Here is a 23,771-nt window from a genome sequence, read left to right as displayed (position 1 = left end):
AACATTGTTGGAGTAAACATGGAAAAGGAGTGCGTGCACTTCGCGCGCATGCGCCGCGGCTCAACATGGTCCACTGGCGGCCGCGAAGGCAGCGCTGCTTCTCGCTGTGCAGCTCCTTTTACCTCGTAAGCAGCACAGAATAGAGTGGGGCTGGATAACAATATACATACTCTAACTTTGAGGACTAATCATGGCACTCGTGACAGCATCAAACTACGTACAGCAAAATTATTGACTTCATAATCCAGCTTCAAGGCTCTTCCGCGAGGCTGCGCGACATACCGGTTTTTGTTACTTTTACACACGATTTAAAAATGTAAATCCTATTCTCAACACGGAAAGAATGCTGGAATCGGCCGCTATATTTTACAGTCTCTTCATTTATACCAGGATCTAATCCCACGTTCTGGCCAGTTGTCGGTCCCATCAAGGAAAAGCTGGATGTACTTAGTGCAGTCGACAAGCAGCCAGCGCTGAAAAGGGCCGACATTGCCAAAGACCTCGGACTGCCACCATCAATGCTTAACCCTCTATTGCATGGCGTGCCATATTTGGCACATACCGCTTACCTTTTTTTTTTTTTTGCAGTTGTGGGCTGCCCAGTTGAGAATGTAATACCGTCGCAGTAATTCTCACAGTTATGCGCATTTATCATGTGCAAGTGCTTCCATGTCTCTTGAGCGATACGCAAAACAGAGGCGAAGTGCATTTTGGGAAGCGACGTGAAACTCGGAGGGGGCAAACACGAGAAATTGGTGTTTTTTTTTTTCTATGAACATTTTCACCGCACAAACGTTGAAAAATTATTTCGGACTATTTGATGGTCTCATAAATTCAAGCCCATTATTAGTTTTCTCAAGTTTCTCGGCAACTACAGCAGAGAACCCGAAATCGGTGTGTGCCAAATTTGGCACAGTATGAACTTGAAAGACAAAATTGGTATCGTACTGCCATCTGCTCAGTGAAACACAAAACAAATATAAGCAATGCGTAGCCTCCGAGCTTGGGTCCGACCAATTCAAGCTCATATTGAGTTACTTCAATTTCCTTCGCAACGGCGGCTCAGCACCGTAAACTAGCATTTACCACGCTGGAATTTGCGCGGGAAGGGATATAGGTGTTCCGTGGTGAAGGTGTAGCACGACAGCGCCATGAACGCGTCCACATTTTACGGCCTTCGCAAAGCTCAGGAGAAGACCACGGCCTGTGATATTCCATCACGCAGTGAAGACTCGGATCTATCTGACTCAGATGATGACTACCCACCCGGTAAGTACTAATACTTCCCTTATCAGCGACTCACAATGTGCCACTTTGCTGTCAGGTTGCGGCGCTGAAACTTAGCGTGCTAACAGCAGCCTGTAACACACAGCCTATTTGCATCTGCAAAATCACTGCTCGTCTTGATTTTAGAGGTGTCTCTAGCCACTAACGATTGCGCTACGGCGTGTCTAACGTAGCAGTACACAAGTGGAGTAGCCGCGTTGGTCGGTAGGCACGTGCCCATCGACTGGACACGACGGTTGTTAGAAAGCATCAATACAGTCACGCATTTCTCTTCGTTCATAATATTCTGACATTTTCGTGCTCTCGTAACTGGGTGCCATTGTTATATTTTAGTTGCCACTCTAACTGCCGTAGCGTCTCTTCGGTAACGCTGGTTTCCTATAGATTATTTTTGTTCCTTACAGATGTACAAAGCACGACAAGTGCTGCTTGTGGCGAAGACCATTCGGACACAGAAAGCGAAGACTGCGATTCTGACTCAGATACGGCCCCTAACGTGACGACTAAGAGAAATGAAAGCAAGGTTTGTAGACCAATTTGGAAGCATAAGGACATGAGATTGAATGATGTCACATCGGAGTTTAGAGGGAACAGCTATGTCCCTACTTCAATACTGGCGCTGTAAACGCCGTATGATTTTTTCCGTCATATATTCACACCGGACTTGATTTCCACCATGACGGAACAGACACGTCTGTATTCCACGCAGTCACGCCCACATAAGCCCCTTTCGGTTACGGAAGGAGAAATGGAGAAGTTCGTGGGATCTCTACTCTGGATGTCCCTGATTCGTCTGCCGAGTTCCCGGATGTACTGGAACCCGAAATTCTACGTACGTCAAATTGCAAGCCTGATGCCAGTGAATAAATGGGAAGAGCTGAAGTCATTTCTTCACTTTGCTGACAATACCACTGCGGTTCCGAATGGACAGGACGGTTACGACCGACAGCACAAGATTCGGCCCTTGCTGACGACCATTAGAGAGCGCTGTCTCACAGTTCCATTTGAGGAAAATCTCTCCATTGACGAACAAATTTGTGCTTTTAAAGGCAGAAGTTGCCTGAAGCAGTATAACCCAAAGAAGCCACATCGGTGGGGCTACAAAATTTTTGTTTTATCGGGCGTCAGCGGATTTCCATATAATTTTGAGCTATACAGCGGGCAAGAAACTGTCGTCAGAGACTGCACATCTGATTGTGGCACTAGTGGCAACGTTGTTGTAAGGCTCTGCGACCCTGTTCCCCTCAACGTGAGACACAAAGTCTACTTTCACAATTACTTCAACATATCCAGCTTTTGTGGACAGATGCCAGCCAGTGCCCCTGGTGGTTGCGGCGCGAAGCTAGCGCGTTTTCAAAGGAACTAGCGAGTTTTTCTCGAATAATTAAGCAACCTTGAAGGAGCTCGCCGCCGCCGCGGATGGATTGATGCAAAGAGCATAGCGGCGTTGGCAGTACAAGCCGCCGCCTCCACCAGCAAATAAGGTCGCAAGGGACCTGGCATTCCGACCACACATGGCGGCCGCTAACGCTCTCGGACCGCGACCGATGTCAATGACGGCCGCTGTGGGTACGGCTACATCTACCGCAGTGTCTTCGGCCAGCACTGCCTCGGCATACCACTGGCCACTACACCCTGCAGCTGTTCAACCGTCATACGCCCGTGATCAGTTCCATCTGGCCTCTACCGTCCCTACGCCGACGCAGCCGTTAGCCTACACCTCGCCATCGGCCGCTCGTTGGCAGCGGCCCAACACACGACAGGACGCCGTCGAGAGATAGCCCACGCTGACCAGCTGACAGTGTACCATGAACCTCAACTGGACATGCCCCCGATGGGTTCACGCTGTACGGGGGGGAGACGTGTAAGGACTGTGTGGCAGAGGCAGCAACCGTAAGGCCGAGAGATGGCGCGACAGTCGGTGCCATCATCATCATCATGAGGACGGACAGTGGCGACGGTGGGGAGAAGGGGCAGTAGGGAATAAAGTGTGTTATCGACGACACGTGTTGTGAGTGCCTCCTCCCTGACAGCACATTTTCCGGTGTAGAAGATCATCTTTCAACGACGGTATCATTTTTGCACACCCGCTTCGACGGCGCCAAGCTTGCGGAGGCAGCCACATTTCGATAAGAACTAAATGAAAACAAATAAACACTATCTTTAACTTCTTTTCTTTTTACTGTCATTCCTACCGTTCTCAAACTTATCCAGTTTTAATTTGAGGTAACGCAAGGAGCAAACTAGCAACACCTAAGTGGTACACCAAAGGAAATTCGGTTATTATGCAACCACAATATCCTGTTCGTACCCAAACATAATGGTTTCCGCTAGCTCAAAAAGAAACTCGGAAAGCAGCATGCTGCTCCAAAAGCTCCCCGGTACGGCAGCGCAAGAAACTAAACAAACAAACAAATAAAAAAACACGATTCTCTTGATGCATCGCGGGTGTGTCTATAACGGCCAGACATTTGGCATGGTACGTCTAGAAAAACTGCCGATTCATTGCCAGTCGTCGATAACGCCGACACACAGCGCTCTCTTTTCTGCGCACTGAGGTGAAGTGACAGTCTCGGGGCGTGTGTACCGTTTCTTTTGATTCTCTTTTATTTAGTGCCATGTCACTGCATACGCCTTGGCGAGACTTTTGAATTCTTTAAGGTCGATACGCCACGTGGTGTCGTTCACGCGAACTAGACCGCTGGTGTCCAGAAAAGCTGCATATGTAGCCCGAAGCTCCAGGTCACTCTATCACAAGATGGAATTTTGTCGCTTGGTACGGTGAGGGCGAATCGTCTACCAAACTGTCCCCTGAAAAGCGAAAAGGAACTAAAATGTAAAGGACATGGTGCTTCAGAGGAACTCACAACCACGATAGATGATGTGGAGTTATCGTGTGTGCGTTGGTACGATAACCACGCCGTGACATTTCTGTCGAGCTTTGTTGGGAGAGATCGACTAAGCGCTGGTTTACCTCAGCCAAGGAGTTTCACGAAATTGATTGCCCCAGCGTAGTAAAAGTCTACAATAGACACATGGGCGGGGTCGACCTGCTGGACTCACTGCTTGGACTTTACCGCATACATATCAGGTCGAAGAAATCGCACTTTCGAATTTTTACGCATATGCTGGACTTATCGGTAGTAGCAGCATGGCTATTGTACAGGAGGGTGCAGGAGCAGCTTGGTAAGAAAGAAGTACTACCGCTGGCTCAATTCAAAACAGAAATTGCAGAATGCCTCACCTCGCACAACAAGTGCCTACCCAAAAAGCGACCAGGAAGGCCTTCTAGTGAAGACATCGAATTCCAGGTTCAAGCCAAAAAAGCACGGGGACCGCCTGCCACAATGCCCCCCAACGACGTCCGATCTGACCAAGTCGGCCACTGGCCAGAATTTGATGAGAACAGACAAAGATGTGAGCGGCTATCTTGCACAAAGAAGTCGTCAGTAAGATGCAGGAAGTGCAACATTCACCTGTGCCTGAACGCAGCAAACAACTGTTTCATTTCTTTTCACACATCGCGCTAAGAAGACCGCCTTCCATGATGCTATGTTTTTCGCCCATGGCAGCAAGACTGCTCGGCCATATTCATGGTGTGCCATATTTGGCACAAAGCTGTATCTTTATTAATACAGCCGTTATAACTCTGAAACTTTTTGTATACGTATAGGTTCATTCAATCAACAATAAAGGATGAAAAAATAATTTTTAAATTGACTTTTTCCTAATTCATGCAATAGAGGGTTAACAGCACTGTCTCGAAACGTGGCGAGATCAAAGGGAACGCCACGCTCTTCAGCCCAAAAGCCAAGCAGGCTTGTGGTGCCAAGTACGGGAACCTCGACGACACTCTTCTCACCTGGTTCAAACAAGCTTGTGCTGCCGGTATTAACTTCGATGGCAGCATTTTACACGAGAAGGCAATGGAGATAGCCAACAGACTGGGCATCACCGACTTTACGGTGTCAAATGGCTGGATCGACCACTTCCGGAAGAGACACGGCATCGCTTACAAGACGGTAAGTGGAGAAGCAGCAAGTGTGAACATGGAAACAGCCAACGATTGGAAGTCCACACTATCTACTGTAATTGAGGGGTACAAGCCTTGTGACATTTATAACGCCGATGAAATGGGCCTCTTCTTTCGGGTGCAGCCATCGAAATCATCAAGCCTGAAGGGTGAAGCATGCCACGGAGGCAAATGCAGCAATGACCGACTGACGGTGCTCCTTTACTACAACGTGGACAAACTGAAGCCGTGGGTGATCGGCAAGTATCGGAACCCACGGTACTTCAAGAACACCCGCCTACTGCCATGCCACTACAGCAGCAACTGTCGTGCATGGATGACCTGTGCTTTGTTTGAAGAGTTTCTTCGATACTTCTATAACAAGACGGGTTCTCAGTGCAGGAGTGTTCTCCTTTTCCTGGACAATTGTGATGCTCACCAGAGAGATCTGCCGTTTCTACAGAACGTCAAGATTGTGTTTTTCCCTCCGAACACTCCAAGCCACTTGCAGCCGTAGGATGCCGGCGCCATAAAAAACCTGAAGCATTCGTACAGGAACAGCATCGTGATGCACTGTCTCGCAAGTACTGATCGCGGACAGCAGCCTACGACAATTTCTGTACTCAACGCCACTTCAGCGTGGACTGCAGTTAACGCGTCAACTGCACAGCACTGCTTTGAGAGGTGTGGCGTCCATATGGACGGCTATGTGGAAACTGCCATCAAAGCTGAAGAACTGGAAGCAGCCTCTTGTGAGCAAGAGCCAACAGAGGCTATGAATGCGCTGGGTGCCACGGGAGTGACATATGATGACCTTGTCACCGTGGATGCTGCCGTCGTGACGTCGGAGTGCCAGAGCATCGCAGAGATCGTTGTGAACTCGGTCGCAAGTGAAGCCGTTGACTGTGTTGACGACGATGAGCATGAGCCACGAGATTCTGGGGAGTTGGCAGTGGAGTTAGCCGATCCAAGATTTGGAGAAACCGTCGCGGCCCTGGACCTCGTTCACAGGCACGTCGCACAACAAAGCAATGCTGACAGCAATGCAGCCTTTCAGGTTACTGAAAAATGTGTGGTGCTTTCCAGCGAGCAAAAGAATCGGCAGTCTACTATACTCCATTTTTTTAAGCCTTAGGGTCACCTCGCTAAAATAAATTGTTTGAAGGCAAAGCGGCCCTGTTTTCAATAATTTTCGAAGCTTTCCTCACTCGCGTTTTCCCAGCTGTTACGTTTTTCCCCCCCGGTCCGCTGAAAAGCGCATGAACAGGGTTCCACTGTATATCGCAATTACGTACAGCGGCTCAGAAAAAAAAAATCGCTTGTCTATGATTATCGCCACTTCCTCATGATCGAATGCTACATTACAAACAATCTTTGCTAAAATTATTTTTCGGGAATGCAAAGAGATACTACACAGAATTCCTAAATGAGCTTCGGCGCATTGCTTCTGTTTGAAGCAGCAGCCCATCTAGTGACAAGTTGGTAGCTGCAACAATATCGCAGCTGAAGAAGATCAAGAGTAGTAACAGTGCTCATGCACCACAGCTCGCAATAAAGCTTTCAGGTGCAGTGAACAGGAGACATAGCAGAAAAGTAAAAGTTAAACCAGAAAGCCTGGCAAAGGCACAGCCCAGGGCTCAGCAAAAACACCTGACAGGCGTCCACGGAAAGTCGTGGGGCTGCAGAGAGCGAAATGCTGCTAAAAACTGAGCGAGAATGTGCAGGATAATGTACTGGCAGCAAAGTCACACTAGAGCAGGGTGCTGCGCTATGATTTCCTGCTCTTATTTATATATTTTAATGTTGAAGAGGAGGCTTTAGCTCATTATTTATTCTCTCTTCCCTGTTCAAATACATGTGAAATGCTGGAATTGTAGAACCTTGATGTGCTTTTCATTGAAGTTTGTCGCATTTCAGAAGGAAAACTTAATTGTACAGACTGTTTGAAGTAAAACTTCGGTTTGGTGCCCATCAATGTCAGCCACACTGTTGATAATTTGTAAGTCTCAAAAATATGAAAATTCAGCCCCCGGCCTTGCTGTTTTCAAATTTCGAACTAGTGAAGTTTTAGAGTGATTAATATACACACGAAGAAGTAATAGACTCTGCGCTGTTGTCATAAACAGACATGCTGATAATTCTGAATGAATGGCTCTATCCGATATCATATCAAGCAGATTAGAAGTGGTGAAGATTGCTCAGGTTCATCTCGAGAGGAATTCGGGGAAGCAGCCACATATTACACTTGTGCCCATGGATCAATCCTAATATGGAGACGTCTCTCCATGCAGTCCCAATCAAGTGAAGAAAGACTCTCGAAGCAGTAACAGCCTGTAAGGCTGAGCATTGAACTATTCCGCAAAGTGTCATCATCCCAAGACGAGGAATGACTGATGCCAGCGAGAAATAGCGTTCCTCTGAAGAATGGGTGAATGACCTGGCACCAGGCCCAGAACTCATCACCAGGAACTAAGCCCTTCCACCAGCTGCCCTCCCTCCCCGTGGTGCTACTTTCGTGCCAAGGAAATGCTTAGTTTGAATTAAAATCACGTTTTAGTGGTCCCCACGGCGTTAGCACACTGTAATACCCGTGTCACACGGGCGTTTCGAAGGCTACTGAGTCAGTGGCTCATCGAGTCGACGGAGCACTCCCCGACTCCACTGAAACTTCGACAGCCATCGAGCGGCGGAAGCGGAAACAGCGTCACCATGCCCTCTCATTCCCAGTGTGCTCGTGATTCGAAAAAGAAAAATTTAACGAGTATGCATTACAAGTAGTGTGCATGAGCGTTATAACTTATTTACTAAAGTATCTGTGTCATTTGGAATGTAGGAATTGCGCATGCTCGCGATAAAACTCGCCGTGCTCGTTATCGCCAGCAAGTGCACCCTACCCCCCACCCTACCAGCAACATTTGTGTCCCCGCCGCCAGTAATGTCTTGGTGGGTGCTTCCCAACTTCATAAAAATTATGATTTGCGGCGTAGTGGGTACGTTGCAAGTGTTGTTGTATTAGTAGCCACAAGAGAGTTTATAACGGGCTCTATAAATGCCGCTCTTCGAGCTTTCGCTGTGACTGTACTGCACTTTCCGCGCAGGCCTGGCGTTTTTTTTTAATTCTCTGCGTTCATGCACTCTGCTTTTTTTATTTTTCATTTCCTCGTGTTTACTTTGCTTGGAAGTTTTCAAGCTATCACTTTGTCACAAGTTATGTATCGTTATCGCGCACGTGTGTGGGGAAGGCAGTTTTTTTTAATTTTTTTCGTTGAGCTTTGTGCTAGTTGAAATGGCCGATGCACCGAAGGCAAAAAAAAAAAAAACAAAAAAGCCGTGCCAGCGCCACGTCAGCTCTGGGGCAAGCAGGAAATGGCACTCCTGATTTGTGGGAGGACCGCCTGGTCGATCTGCACCGTCAGAAGCGGAACGCCAGCGTGTACGACAACATCGTCGAGGCCTTGCGACAGGCGGCCTACGTAAGGACTCGACAGCAAGTCCAGCACAAGATTGAGAATCTTTCTCAAACATATCGATAAGCGGCTTTCTTCACTTTTATTGAAAGGTGGTCTAGCTTGTGTTGAATTGAGTGCATTCACCCAGCGAGAACAAGGCTGGCACGAAAGAGCGCACAAAACACGACCGAACTTCCTCTGCACTTCTTCATCCCTGTCTTGTTCTTCTGACCACTCTTGACATCCGCAAGCCATATTGGGTATTCACAGATGCATCCGAAGCAGCTGCTGGTGCCAGTTTAGCGCAGATGGGAGACGATGGCAGGGAAAGGCAGACTGCATTTGCCAGCTACCCTTTCAACCCAACTTAGGCCCACTGGTCGACCATGAGTGTGAAGCACTCGCCATCATTTGGACATTAAGCTAGTTTGATACCTGGGTGTTTGGGGTGGGAATACAGGCAGTTTCTGACCACAATCCTCCGTCTTATTTGCTGACCAGCACGCCTTATGTAGCAAAACTAGAGCAAGGTCGGCACTAGCTCTGCAGCACTACAATGCAGTTGTAACCCACCGGAAAGGATCCACCAACGCATTCCAAATGTAAATTGGGACGACAGACACGAAAAGGCTTGAGCCACGGCCGCACCAGTAAACATGAACGTCCTCGCTCATCCGCGAAAGAGTGCACGAACTAACCACCTAGTGAAGCTGGATGTTGCCTGGACATTGCCTTTGCGCACGGTGTCAGCGGAACTTTCTAGCGTGCCTCCCGTTCCTGGTGTATCGCCCTGGACAGGCTTGCCGCCAGAGGTCAAGACAATTTTCTCGCCGCCACCTTTGGCACTTTTGTACGACGTGTTGTTTTTCTGATATCACCAAAAATGCGGTACCTGTGCAATTGTGAATGATTCCACGAACTTGCATGCGAGTGACTTGCTTCATTATGGTGGCAGCCCGCTACAACTAGCGCCCTTCACACTGAGACTGTTTGCATGCTCTTTCATATTCTAAACTTGATGTTACCTTTGCACATGTTTTCTCCTTTTTTGTTTTTGTTGGAACCATGTATCAAAGCCACTGCAGTTTCGGTTTCGCTTTCACTGTATAGTCAGACAACCTTGTGCTGTACACCCAGAATCTGTGTTCTCTTTCTCTCTCTTTCCTTTGTTTTCCTGCTGGTGTTGCATCACTGTGGCAGCATTGCCTTTTTACAGAGGGTAGATAGCATTAAATGTCAGTTTTATAGTGTTGTCGCCATCTGGCATCTGCCGGAAGAGTGGCCGCTACAGTGACGCGTGCCATGGAATCGGAACATTTTTACAGTTTTTTTGTCCGTTTTCCCTTGAGTCTGTATACCCACTGAGCTTGGATGCGAACGAAAAAGGCCATGCGGTTTAGCTGTATTGACACAAGCTTTCGCTAAGGCATTTCATGGCCTAACATGCTTAGGCTAACTGAGCGGACTCAAAGCTGTTATCCTCCTAGGGGGAACGTATAAGGCCGAGCATGAGTTATTCCACAAAGCATCCTTATCCTAAGACCAACAATGACCAACGCCAGTGAGAAATAGCGTTCCTTTGAAGAACGGGTGAATGACCTGGCACCAGGCCTAAAATTCGTCGCCGAGAGCTGAGCTTTTCCTCCCTTCATACTTAAAGGCACACAGATTTTTTTTTTTAAATGAAGGTTGCAGAAAGCTGAGTAATTAGATGTAGAATTTAGCTGTCAGTGCTTTCTTACTATAGCTTTTAACCATTATTCCGAGAGTGCTGCATCTGCAACACTCAGGGAATAAGGCAAAAAAATGCCAGGCTGCTTCTTGTGCTAGCTTGTGCAAGAAGTTGGGCTTTACAAGTGGTAAGACACATGATAAAAAGGAGCATGTGGGGCACCAGAAAAAATACTGATCAATTAATGCTCCCTCTGAATGGGCTACCGCAAAGCTTGCACTGGAACTGGCGTGACGCACGATAGTGGTGGATACTAGTGTCCGAACACAGCGTCGTCGCACTAGCGCGCGTATACAGGAGAGAGCTAGGCGGGGCATTAGGCGCAGACGTGCCAGTCATTCTAAAGTAAAGGAGGCGCCGACCAGACATGTTCAACTGTGATGAGGCTGCCTGTTCTATGAAACGTTCCTGACAAGAGACTTTCTGCATTTGACAAACCTTGCCATAGGGAAAAGCATAGCAAGCAGTGTCTGACAGTTGTTGTGGGAGGCAAAATGTCGGGAACAGAGAAGCTTCCGGAAGTAAGAGCCACAGAACCACAAGGTACTCATGTTCATTGATGACCGCGGAGCCGATGGCCACATCGATCTCAAAGCCATTACCACAGAGTTCTTGCTGCCAAATACCACATGTGCACTGCAGCCCACGGAACAGGGCATGATCAAGATCATGATGGAGAATTGTTGATAGCGTTTCTTGAATTGTGTTGTGTGTTGACAGTGGCAAGAACACACGATGGCATGTTTAGTTCCTGGCTGCCCTGGCAGCTATAGGAAAAAAACCTAGAAAAACACCACTTCTTTGCGCCATCGAACCCACTATTACTTCCACAGTGGGAAAAAGCACGTGCCTGGCAAAACAAAACTTTGGGGAAGTCGTGCAAGATGCGCGATGTTTGCTTCAGAGGAACCTACATCTTGAAAACATATATGCATGTCTTAAATGGAGAAGTCGTCGAAATTGATCGTGCCAAATGGCAACTGAGGAGCAATGGAGTTCTACGTTTGTTTCCAAACCTATGTACCTATGTATTTCCCATGCAGCCACAAAAGACGACGGTCGCCAAGGAAGAGAATACTTGTGCATCAACAAGCAGTATAGTGGCAGAACCAGAAGAGCCGGAAAAACCTTTGGCAATAGTCTTCTATTTAGCAGAAGTGAAAGAAGATGTTTACTTCATCTTCGAGAGCATTGCTGCCGGAGAAACTTTTGGAATGTGCGAGGAGTGTGAAGCACTTGTTGCGTGACAGCAGGTTCGCGGACTATGTCCGAGATATATCGATGTTGCAGCCGTGGCTGCCTTCACACCGTTTCCTCCCACCCCGCGAAGAGACCGCCACATCGATCGTTAAACTGATGGCGAACAGACCGCGGCTCTTCCCTCGAATGGTTACGGGAAGAGAGAGGTGTTTGCCTGTCATCGCGCTTTCGAACCGAGCGTCGCCTCGTTCGACCTTCAACCCTGGGAGCTGGTGCCTGGGAAGCCGCGGCCGGGTCACGTGATCACCGTGGAGGCGGGAAAGCTTCATCGAGACGACGGAGAGTCTACCTCCAGCAGCCAACGAGACAAGCTGCTCGGACAAACCGCTCGAATCCTCAAACGGGCCTGGGGCCCTTTGTTTCGGGTCGCGTAGTTAAATAGACCCTTCAATAACCTTCGTGGAGTCCGGAGTCTCATACATCCCCAACAAACTGGCTGGCAGCGGCGGGATAAGAAGAAGGCTGGCGGACACCTGCTGAAGGGAAGGAACTTCGACGATCCGGGATGATCGGGTTCCACTACGCAGACGAAGCAAGCGGAGAAGGCTCCACAACGAGCAAGTCGTCGATCTGGGATCGGCAGATGAGGCAATGTCTCTGGGAGACAAGGCCATCGCACGCTCGTGGTATCGGTGAGTGCTTGAGCGACTACTGTTTGCCAGACGATTAGAACTGGGTTCAATAAGCCATATTAATTTTCGTTTGCCACCACAGGGTGTGTGGTTATTTCGAAAGTTGGTGTAGTCACCTCTTGCTTACCATGGACATAAGGAAGCTAACAAAAGACGAATTGCTGCTTCTGGCAGAGGAGCTCGGTGTGGAAGTGAGTCAGAAAATGAGGACCCCAGATCCGCTGCGAAATTCAGGAAGTTGATTTCGAAGAGGACGAAATCGCAGAGGCATGGGAAAAGATATGCCGCATTGAGAAAGAATGGGCAGAAGCTAGAGAAAGGAAAGAACAGAGGGAACAAAGGCAAGTTGAGTTAGAGCTTGAGAGACAACAGAGGGAAATTGAGCTTGAACTCGAAAGGATAAGGCTCGAGCAAGCGAGATTGGCGTCGGGACCGACTGTGGCAGCCGCTTCGTCCGACCATGTAAAGATGACTAGTTTGCTTCAGCCGTTCAGTGTGGGGAATGACATCAGTCTTTACCTTGTGAATTTCGAACGCATGTGTGAGAGACATTCATACACCCGCGACACTTGGCCACAAAGGTTGCTTGCGTTGCTTCCGGGGGAGGCATCACAAGTTGTTGCTCGTCTTAGCGCTGGTGAAGCAGGCAACTATGATTTGGTGAGGTCAAGCCTGCTCTCCACGTATAAGCTTTCCACCGAAGAGTTTAGAAGAAAGTTTAGAACGGGAAAGAAAAAAGCGAATGAAAGCTTTGTTGAATTTGCTTGCAGCCTTACTGATAACTTGGTCGAATGGATAAAGGGCTCTGGTTGTCACATATCTCAGGAGCGCTTGCAACGCGGAATGGAGCTGGGAGAGAGAGAGTCGGGAGACCGTGGTGGCACCGCAAACCAAACTTTATCGCACACACCACGGCAAACAACAAAATTAACACACTGTCAAAATTTACAACAAAAATTCAACAAGTGCAGAAATGCAAAGTTAATGCGCACTCACAAACTAGCATTACAAAACATTCGAGCTATGTATCATCATCATCATCATCATCATCATCATCAGCCTGTCTACGCCCACTGCAGGGCAAAGGCCTCTCCCATGTTCCGCCAATCAACCCGGTCCTGTGCTTTCTGCTGCCACGTAATACCTGCAAACTTCTTAATCTCATCTACCCACCTAATTTTCTGTCTCCCCCTCACGCGTTTGCCATCTCTTGGAATCCAGTCAGTTACCCTTAATGACCACCGGTTATCCTGCCGACGTGCTACGTGCCCGGCCCATATCCATTTCTTCGCTAGAACTTTATCTAGTGAGGCGAGTCTAGCTGTACTATTCGTGGAATTAGAGGGTGTTAAATGGGATGTAATAGGGCTCAGTGAGGTTAGGAGGCCACAGGAGGCTTATACAGTGCTGAAGAACGGACACGTCCTATGCTATCGTGGCTTAGCTGACAGAAGAGAACTAGGAGTGGGGTTCCTTATTCATAAAGATATAGCTGGCAATATAGAGGAATACTATAGCATTAATGAGAGGGTGATATGTATCGTAATTAGGTTTAATAAGAGGTACAAGATGAAGGTGGTACAGGCCTACGCGCCTACATCCAGCCATGATGATCAAATGGTTGAACGCTTCTACGAAGACGTAGAATCAGCAATGAGTAAGGTAAAGACACAGTATACTGTACTGATGGGCGACTTTAATGCAAAGGTAGGCAAGAAGCAGGCTGGAGATCATGCAGTTGGGGAATATGGCATCGGCTCTAGAAACGCCAGAGGGGAGTTACTAGTAGAGTTTGCAGAACGCAATAATTTACGCATCTTGAATACCTTCTACAGAAAACGGGCTACTCGTAAGTGGACGTGGAGGAGTCCTAATGGCGAAACTAAAAATGAAATAGACTTCATAATGTGCGGCCACCCGGGCATTGTACAGGATGTGGAAGTAGTTAACAAGATCCGATGCAGTGACCATAGAATGGTAAGATCTAGAATTCAACTTGACGTGAGGAAGGAACGGCAGAAACTGATACGCAAGAAGCCGATTAATGAACTAGCTCTGAGAGGGAAAGTTCAGGAATTCAGAGTTTCACTTCAGAATAGGTACGCGGCTTTAACCGAGGAAACCGACCTTAGCGTTGACGCAATAAATGATAATCTGACTAGTATCATCAAGGAGTGTGCAGTGGAAGTCGGGGGTACAGTCGTTAGACAGGACACTGGTAAGCTATCCCAAGGGACGAAAAACCTCATTAAGAAACGTCAAGCTATGAAAGCCTCAAATGCAACAGACAAAATAGAGCTGGCGGAGCTTTCGAAGTTAATCAATAGGCGTAAAGTAGCCGACATAAGAAAGTATAATATGGAGAGAATTGAGCATGCTCTAAAGAACGGAAGAAGCCTCAAAGCTATGAAGACAAAACTGTGCATAGGCAAAAATCAGATGTATGCAATAAGGGACAAGGAAGGCAAGGTCACAAACAATATGGATAGAATAGTTGAGGTAGCGGAAGAGTTCTACAGGGATCTGTATAGCAGCCAAGGCATTCAGGATGATAACGTAAGAAGTAATAGCGCAGAGGAATCTGACATCCCACCAGTATTGACAGGAGAAGTAAAGAAAGCCCTAAAGGGAATGCAAAGAGGCAAAGCAGCTGGTGAGGATCAGGTAACATCAGACCTGTTGAAAGACGGTGGAGAGATTATGTTAGAGAAACTGGCCACCCTGTATACGAAGTGCCTCTCGACGGGGAGGATACCAGAATCTTGGAAGAATGCCAACATCATCTTGATCCATAAGAAAGGGGACGTCAAGGACCTGAAAAATTACAGGCCCATAAGCTTACTGTCCGTTGTCTACAAGCTGTTTACAAAAGTAATTGCTAACAGAATTAATACAACATTAGAGTTCAATCAACCAAGGGACCAGGCAGGATTTCGTACAGGATTCTCAACAATAGACCATATTCATACTATCAATCAGGTGATAGAGAAATGCGCGGAATACAACCAACCCCTATACATAGCCTTCATAGATTACGAGAAGGCATTTGATTCGGTGGAGACATCAGCAGTCATGCAGGCACTGCGGAATCAAGGCATCGACGAAGCCTATATAAACATAATGGAAGAAATCTACAGCGGATCCACAGCCACTATAGTCCTCCATAAAGAAAGCGACAGAATCCCAATAAAGAAGGGCGTACGGCAGGGAGACACGATCTCTCCAATGTTATTCACCGCGTGTTTACAGGAGGTTTTCAGGGCCCTAGATTGGGAAGAGTTAGGGATAAGAGTTAATGGAGAGTATCTCAGTAACCTACGATTCGCTGACAACATTGCATTGATGAGTAACGCGGGAGACGAATTTCAGCTCATGATTACTGAACTGGATACGGAAAGTAGAAGAATAGGTCTGAAAATTAATATGCATAAAACTAAAGTAATGTGGAACAATCTTGGCAGAGAACATCGCTTTGCGATAGGTGGCGAGACACTGGAAGTTGTAAAGGAGTACGTCTACTTAGGACAGGTAGTAACCGCGGAGCCGAACCATGAGAGTGAAATAACTAGAAGAATAAGGATGGGTTGGGGCTCATTCGGCAAGCATTATCAAATCATGAATGGTAATCTACCACTATCCCTCAAGAGGAAGGTATATAACAGCTGCATCTTACCGGTACTTACCTACGGAGCAGAAACCTGGAGACTTACAAAGAGGGTTCAACTTAAATTGAGGACGACGCAGCGAGCGATGGAAAGGAAAATGATGGGTGTAACCTTAAGAGACAGGAAGAGAGCAGAGTGGGTCAGGGAACAAACGGGGGTTAAGGACATCATAGTTGAAATCGAGCTATGTATAGCTCCTGTCAACTCGAGCGTCTGGCCACTATGGCCTCTCAAGTCACTCGCAATACTAATGGAACGTTCTTACGGATCGTGGTGTCCGATGACTCGACCCAGTGCCCAAGTTGACGCGCTGTCCCGTCGTCAAAGCTCTTGCCGACGTCTCATAGTCGTCGTCGTCGATCAGACGCCTCGCTGATCGTCTTTCTCGCCGATGCTTCTTTCCTCGTGGAGAATATCGGCATAACCCGGTTATGCCTAACCCTCGGCCTATCCTCAGTGCCACTGGCTCGAACTGTCGACGTGGCTCTCCGGTGATTGTCGGTGGGTTGCCATCTCGTCGAGCTGGGGTAGTGCCGCAGGTGCCATGAGAACTGTGTGATGAGGCCGCAAGCCCGGGAAGCCTCGCTCGGCGGACACAAGGTCGACGACCACCCTCCCGGGACTCGCGCAACGTTGCCTCCAGAACTCGGCCCTGCTGTTCCTGTCACGGACGCGACGCTGGCTTGCACCACCTTCCTCTTTGCCAACTCCACCGAAGAATAACTATCTCTTCTTCTGGGGTCTCTCACCTCAGCTCGGGTCGCGCGGCACACGCCTTTCTCCGGCCAATGGCGTGCGTGGACGTGGCGGGAGTGCACACCATCGGGTACTTTTCCATTCTCCGCACACCATCGACGCCTTCCACCGTCCGGCACATGCCCCGTGCCCCTTTACTCATGACACTGGTGCAGAGGGCGACTTCGCCAAACTTCAGAATTTAATCTGTCTCGAGCAGTTCTATGAGTGCTTGCCAGACAACATACGACTTTGGGTGAGAGACAGACGAGTTGGCGCCTGTGTGAAGAAGGCAGGGCAACTTGCGGATGAGTATGTGGCGAGTCGTGGCTTCAAAGAGACTAACCTAAGCAGTCAGGGCTATCGAAAGGCTCACCCTGGGCAGCAGCCTTATTATTAAGGACCGCGAGATATGCGGGAAAGAGAGGGCAAAGAGCAGCTCAATTCATCGCAACCTACTGCTAGCATGAACAAAGAACAGGAAGCCCGAGGAAAGGGGCCAGAGAGCCAGTCAGAGCCAGTCGCTCCTCGAGTGCGTGAGTTTGGTTGCTTCTTCACCACGAATGAGATGTCTAGTAAGTGCGAAAAATATATCTTGCACTCCTGTGATGCACTTAAACCAATTGTAGGCAGGTTTGACGTGAGAGTTGGCTATTTTTTTCAGCTATCTTCTAAAATGCTGAATGTAGTGGTTGGAGGCCACGCCTAGCAAGCCCATTTGAGAATTGATTTTCATACCCAGACATTTTAAAGGACGTTTCACTTTAATTTTGCTATTCTCATTCATATTTTGTGTTCCTCTATATTACCAAAACACTAAAAGAAATCAACAGAGCATGTTGCACGATTATTATCCACATGTAACCATGGGGCCTGCTAAAGTGTCGCCGGTCGTTTTGCAGGAAAGAAAAGGAATCCGACTCCAGAAGAGGCACTTGATCTCTACTTCAGCCTTCCGGACCTTGAAAGTGCCAGCGAAGATGACAGTGAAGAAGAATGTTTTGAAGAGCTGCCTTGTGAACTTCAAAGCGAAAATGACAGCGGCAGTGATGAAGTTGAGCTGGCAGTTCCTACTGTGAAACACAAGAAAAAACCGCCACGAGTGTATACCGGAAAACAGAAGAAAAAGCGTTGCAGCTCAACTGCAGGCTCGTCAGCTGCTGCGGATGCTTCTGACAGTGACATGGATGTTCAGTGGGAGATGAGACCAACGGACGTTGTGATCCCGACGGACACTGAACCGACTTTTTCTGCAAAGCTATCGTCGGAGAGCACGGCATTGAATGCCTTCGAGCTTTTCGTCACCGATGAAGTGGTGAATCACATAGTTGATAATACAAATCTTTATGCCTCCCAGGAAGGAACACTAGGCTGGATACCACTCACTGCTGAGGAACTGAAGGCCTATTTTGGCATGCTGGTACACGAGTGCCAATCCTATGCACCAGGTGCATCTGTATTGGAGCTCTGATAGCCTATTCTACGTGAAAGAGATTGCTGTGGTCATGATGCACAAGAGATTCCAGCAAATCACAAACAATTTGCATTTGAATGACAACACGCAGATGCCAAAGAAAGGCTCAAAAGAATATGACCGCTGCTTCAAAGCTCGCCCGCTCATCAAGATGATGAATGAAAACTTTCGTAACGAGTACACGCCTTCGTCTCGTCTTGCAGTCGATGAAAGTATGATTTTATTCAAGGGAAGGTCATCTATGAAACAGTATATGCCTATGAAACCAAAAATAAAACGCAGTTACAAGGTGTGGTGCATTGCGGACTCGTCCACAGGTTACCTATGCAAGTTTCATATTTACCAAGGTAAGCAGCAGGAGCGACCAAACAACAGAACACTTGGAGAACACCTTGTCTTGTCATTGACAGAAGGAATCGTAACCCCAGGAAATCAACTCTTTTTCGACAACTTCTTCAGTTCAACCGCTTTGCTGCAGCAGCTCCGTGGCAAAGACATTTTAGCTTGCGGTACATTTCGCACAAATCGAAAGGACCTACCAGCTGAACTGAAAGTAAACAAGCTCGACCGTGGTGAATTCATCTGGAGGAGAAAAAAGAATGTTACCGACTACCAGTGGCGAGACACGAAGCACGTTCACATAATGTCGAACTATCACGACCCCTGTGAAGACGCCAAGAGAGGAGACATTCGCTGGCTACGGGATAAGGGGGTTTTGTACCTTCAATGGAAGGATCGGTGTGTCGTGCATATAGGTAGCACAGCTCACACCGCTAACGCTCACGTGCCCGCTAAGAGAAGGGAAAAGAAAAACGGGAAGTGGGAACAGACCACAATCAGGAAGCCTAAACTCACCAACGAATACAATGTTGGCATGTTAGGGGTTGACAAGCCTGACCAGCTGATTGCTTCTTATAATGTTCTGAGAAAATGCATCCACTGGTGGAAGACGTGGTTCTTCCACTGCATTGATACCGCAGCTGTGAACAGCTACATACCCTTTTTGAAGAACATCGCAAGCAAAACCCACAAACACCTGAACTTTGTAGGCTTTCTCGCTTTGATCAGCTGGCTTTTAGAACGGAACTTGTTGCACAGCTTCGTGAGATGGAGGACACCGTACCAGCTTCTATCCCTCCCACCCCAGTTCGGCCACCCACAGGTGTACAGCACAAGCCTGAACGATTGGACATACGCCGCAACTGTAAAAAGTGCTACCAAGAGAACAAAACTCAACACAAGACGAACGTTTTCTGTCGCACCTGCAATGTCCATTTGTGCTTCACGAGAAACTGTTTTGGTGCCTGGCACACTGATCTCCCTGAGCGAACAATTTATAGCTCGAGAAGTTCTTGAGCTAAAACTTTCATTTTTCACTCCTACCCCGCTACGCTGTTTTAAATATTTTGCATCTCTCATAATTTTGCCATATTTTTTTTGCTCGGAAGATATGTCTATCATTATGACATTTGTTGTGAACGTACTTAATTATTTGTGTTTGTCAATTTTTGTTACAAATTTAGATCTGCCATTTCCTTCGTCGAATGTACCTTTCAAACTCTACATTTAGTACTTGCATTTTGGTATGTAATATTTTGCTGTAAATATTTTTTTTTCTTGACAAAACAAATGTTGGGTAGGACCAACTCAGAAATTCACTATTTCACTAAGCATCATGTAATTTTTTTGTAACTCAGGCAGCTTTATCGTTTTTAGCCATTCCTCTAAATAATGTTGCCCTGTGATTATTAAACGTTTTGTATATTTCGAATTTTCTCAAAAACAATTTCTGTCGGAGATATCGCTTTGTTTTTAAAAACTTTTTTTAGAAAACTTGTTTTTCTTATAGAACTTTTCTTGGCCAAATAAGTGTTTTATTGTTTTAAAATAAACAGCATTTAAGAGTATGTTCATTTCTCTTTATTTTGATGTATTGCATGGCACTGTAAACCTAGTAGCAACAGCACAGAAAATTCCTAGTTGCAACGTACAAAAATAGGCTAATTTCCCCATGGTAAGGAAAGAGCTAAAAGCAAGCGGAAGAACCGCGCTGCATCATTGGTACATAGCGGCCATGTGAGTGGAGTGCAGCAATGGACAATACTGACAATCACATGCACACGGCCGCAAACACACACACTGGCACCGCCATTCCATAAGTTTTGCTGTTTTGCAACTGGAATCGTGATGCCGAACCGTGCTCGAAAGTTCCGCACACAGCACAAATTTGGCAAGCGGTGGAGAAAATGTGCTATGCAGCCCGAGGAGTCATTGTAGTCAGTGGAGGCGACATCGGCAGAGCTGAGCAGGGAGCTGCCGATCGCTACAGCCTCCAGCAGTGGTGACACGTGACCAGAGTGCCAAAAGCATCGCAATTATCAACGGAGATATCGGCAGACCTCAGCGGAAGGGCACAAAGATTACCGCAACGAAGCGGCAGTGCAACGCAAGTGCAGATGGCGATCGCAGTGGCCTCGGGTATACAACCATGCTTTGCAATGGTGACATCCGGTCATACAGTGCTGTCAACGAAGCCAAAGTGTACAGCTTTATAAATGTCGAAAAAGAAGACTGTGCAAACCATGTGCAGAAACATGCGGGGACTGCACTTCGGAACCTTGTGCAGAAGCACGAAGCGGAGAGCGGAGAGCGCATCAGTGGCAAGGGTCGCCTCACGGGTGACCTCATCACAAAATTGACAAGCTATTACCAGCTCTCAAACCCTATTCTTGGAATGTGGATGAAATGCTGTGTGTGCTACATATTACCACATAACGTCCATTGACGAGAAATCGAAACATAGCTCAACAGTGTCAACGATGACGTTGTTTTGTATGTGGAGCCCATAGACGATGAAATTGTACGCCAGGTTGTCCCATAGCCAGATAGCAGCTCAGATGATGGAGACTATGACCACCCGCAACTGTTGGTGGCAGAGATTGCCAACACGGAGGCACTCTTGACGAGTTTTTACGGTGACGTCACTTTGGGCCAAATACAGGCAAACCTTGCTGCCTCCACGCGTAATATGAGGCAAGGCAATATCAGGGACCTTTTTAAGACAGCTCAAACCCAATAAATTTCACATTTTTGGCTCAAATGAATTTTTCGGACAGTTCGATTTTTTTTCGGACTAATTCTCAGTCCCCGCCACGTCCGAAAAACCGGTCGGTGAATGTATATCCTCTCGGGTGGAAATTCTAGGGCGCCGAGAAGGGAGTGTTGTTTCTACCATAAAAAGAACCTGGATATTTACTGATGGTAGATGAAATGGCACTTTCTTCAAGCTCCTGCCACTGAAATCAATCACCTTCAAAGGTGAACAATGCACAGGTGGCAAACTTAGCAAACACACACTAACCATTCTTGTAGGAGCAAACATGTCGGGCAGCGACAAGTTGAAGCTGCTTGTAATTGGGAAATACAAAAATTCTCACTGTTTTAAGGGCATAACTACCGCAGCTGTCACGAGTCTAACTAAACAGAGTGGACGACTCGGGCCCTCTTCAGCAAATGGCTGCACTCCGAGGATGCGCGATTTTCGAGGCAGAAGAGGAGCATACTTTTCCTTGTTGACAACTGCCCTGGACATGGAACTGTAACAAGACTGAAGTCGATTCGGTTGGAACTCCTCCTGGCCAACACCACTGCACTGTTGCAGCCCATGGATCAGGAAGTTATTCACGGCCTCAAAGACAGCTCCCACAAGGCTCTCCTGCAGAGGATGCTGGCATGCATGAGCCAGAATAAGGAGTACAAGGTGGACATTCTTGGCGCTATTCACCTTAATGCCGATGCCTGGAGGCAGCTGACTGCCAATACTATAGCAAATTGCTTCAAAAATGCAGAGTTGCCTGAATGCGATGGTGAAGATGCCCTTGAGAGGCAGGAGGTAATAGAGCAGTGTGCTCTAAGGAAAATTCCGCTAGACTTTGATAAGTATGTGCACACTGAAAGCAATGTTCCAACTTACCCTGAGAACACAATAGAAAGCACTGCTGCAGATGTGTGCAATTAAGAGGGGGACGAGCCAAAAGAGGAATATGAAGAGGTAGCTATCATAGACGCTGCCACACTTCAAGGAGCAGAATCAGCTGCGTAGTACCTCAGAAATCTTTTTCAGAAGGAACCGGGATCTGAAATGCTTGTCCAAAGCTTAAGTGCCATGGAAAAAACTATCCCAAAGATGTGGTTGCAAGGGCTTACAGAAAGATTGATGTATTTTTTAGCGCACAGTGACTAATTGTTGCCAAATAAACTTTGTGAATGCTGTGTCAAAAGTTCCTGTAGTTTTTTTTGCCTTCTGAAGAACTATCAGCTACATTCACCTTCTTGTACCTAGAGTTCTATAAAATTTCAACCACTTACTTCTCATTCAACAATCAGTTCTACATACGGACCAGTGGGATCGCTGTGGGGGCCGCAATCACGGCCACAGCGGCAGCACTCGTGATGAAAGACACCGAAAAGCGAGCGCTTTCCACGTTTGACCCCAAGCCAAAGTTGTTTGTGCACTACGTGGATGATTGTTTCTGTGTAGTGAAGTCTGACGAGGTTGACAACCTGCTCGCCCGCTTGAACTCCATAGAACCACACACACAGTTCACAGCAGGAATGGAGAATTGTTCATGTCTCCCGTTCCTGAATGTCCCAGTCGGAAGGCAATGGCAGAACCTTTCTTTCAGCATTTTCAGAAAGCCAACCCACACGGGACGCTATCTGCACTTCAACTCCAACCACCCCCCACCTGCCACAAGCTCTCCGTGGTTCGAAGCCTTGTCAACATGGCCAAAAGAATCTGCTCATCACGACGCCAGCGGAAGGGAGAAAGTAATCTGCGACCTCACTACTAACGGCTACACAAAGGCATTTATCCACAGAGCCCTCCGCAGGAGAAAAGAAAGGGGAAACAGGACATCCGCAGCGGCATAACGACACCTTGTGTCACTTCCCTACATCACAGGTGCCAGCGAGGCAATAGTCCGTATACTAAGAAAGGCAGGGGCTGACGTGACCCACAAGCCGTCCACCACGATCGACAGCTTCATCCCTCGGCCCAAAAACCGGGCACCTGCAGAAAAAGCGCAGGGTGTTGTATACAAGATTATGTGCACCGACTGCCCTGCCTAGTACATTAGGGAAACTAAGGACTTTCACAAAACAATTCGGCAGCACAGGTACAACCTCCGTCAATTTAACGGTGAGCAGAGCGCAGCAGCAGAGTACTGCGAGCAGTTTGACCACCACATTACTCCTGATAATGCAGCGGTCTTGGAAAAAGAAAGCATCCTTCGCCAGTGGCTCCTCCTGGAATCTTGGCACGTACAACAGACAGCAGGAAACATCAACCGTGCCACAGGGACACTGCCCTCCCTCTACTGCCAAGGCTTACGACAAGTTTCGGCAAACCTCGCACGCACGGCAAGAAGGCGCTGTACATCTCGGGCCTTCTCACCCTTGAAGAAGAAGCCAGTTGGCTTCGAAACGTCAGGTATTTTAAAATAAATCTTGCTTGGAGTTTTCTT

General features: G+C 47.5%; 1 protein-coding gene across 1 annotated transcript; it reads left to right on the top strand.

The window, feature by feature from the left end:
• The first annotated feature begins 1,151 nt into the window (after positions 1–1,151).
• On the top strand, positions 1,152–5,816 carry LOC119385636 (tigger transposable element-derived protein 6). Its single transcript, XM_037653041.1, has 3 exons — positions 1,152–1,269; positions 2,031–2,119; positions 5,031–5,816. The coding sequence occupies exons 1-3, from the start codon at positions 1,152–1,154 to the stop codon at positions 5,814–5,816; spliced, it is 993 nt and encodes a 330-aa protein (XP_037508969.1).
• Positions 5,817–23,771: the final 17,955 nt, after the last annotated feature.

The sequence above is a fragment of the Rhipicephalus sanguineus genome, chromosome 3, assembly GCF_013339695.2.
Source record: "Rhipicephalus sanguineus isolate Rsan-2018 chromosome 3, BIME_Rsan_1.4, whole genome shotgun sequence".
Classification (NCBI taxonomy): Eukaryota; Metazoa; Arthropoda; class Arachnida; order Ixodida; family Ixodidae; genus Rhipicephalus; species Rhipicephalus sanguineus.
This window is presented reverse-complemented; position numbering and strand designations above follow the sequence as displayed.

Coding starts and splice junctions, on each gene's coding strand:
- LOC119385636 (XM_037653041.1), top strand. CDS start 1,152: ATGAACGCGTCCACATTTTACGGCCTTCGCAAAGCTCAGGAGAAGACC. Junction 1,270..2,030: donor AGATGATGACTACCCACCCG/GTAAGTACTAAT, acceptor CGGTTACGGAAG/GAGAAATGGAGAAGTTCGTG. Junction 2,120..5,030: donor ACTGGAACCCGAAATTCTAC/GTACGTCAAATT, acceptor TTCATGCAATAG/AGGGTTAACAGCACTGTCTC.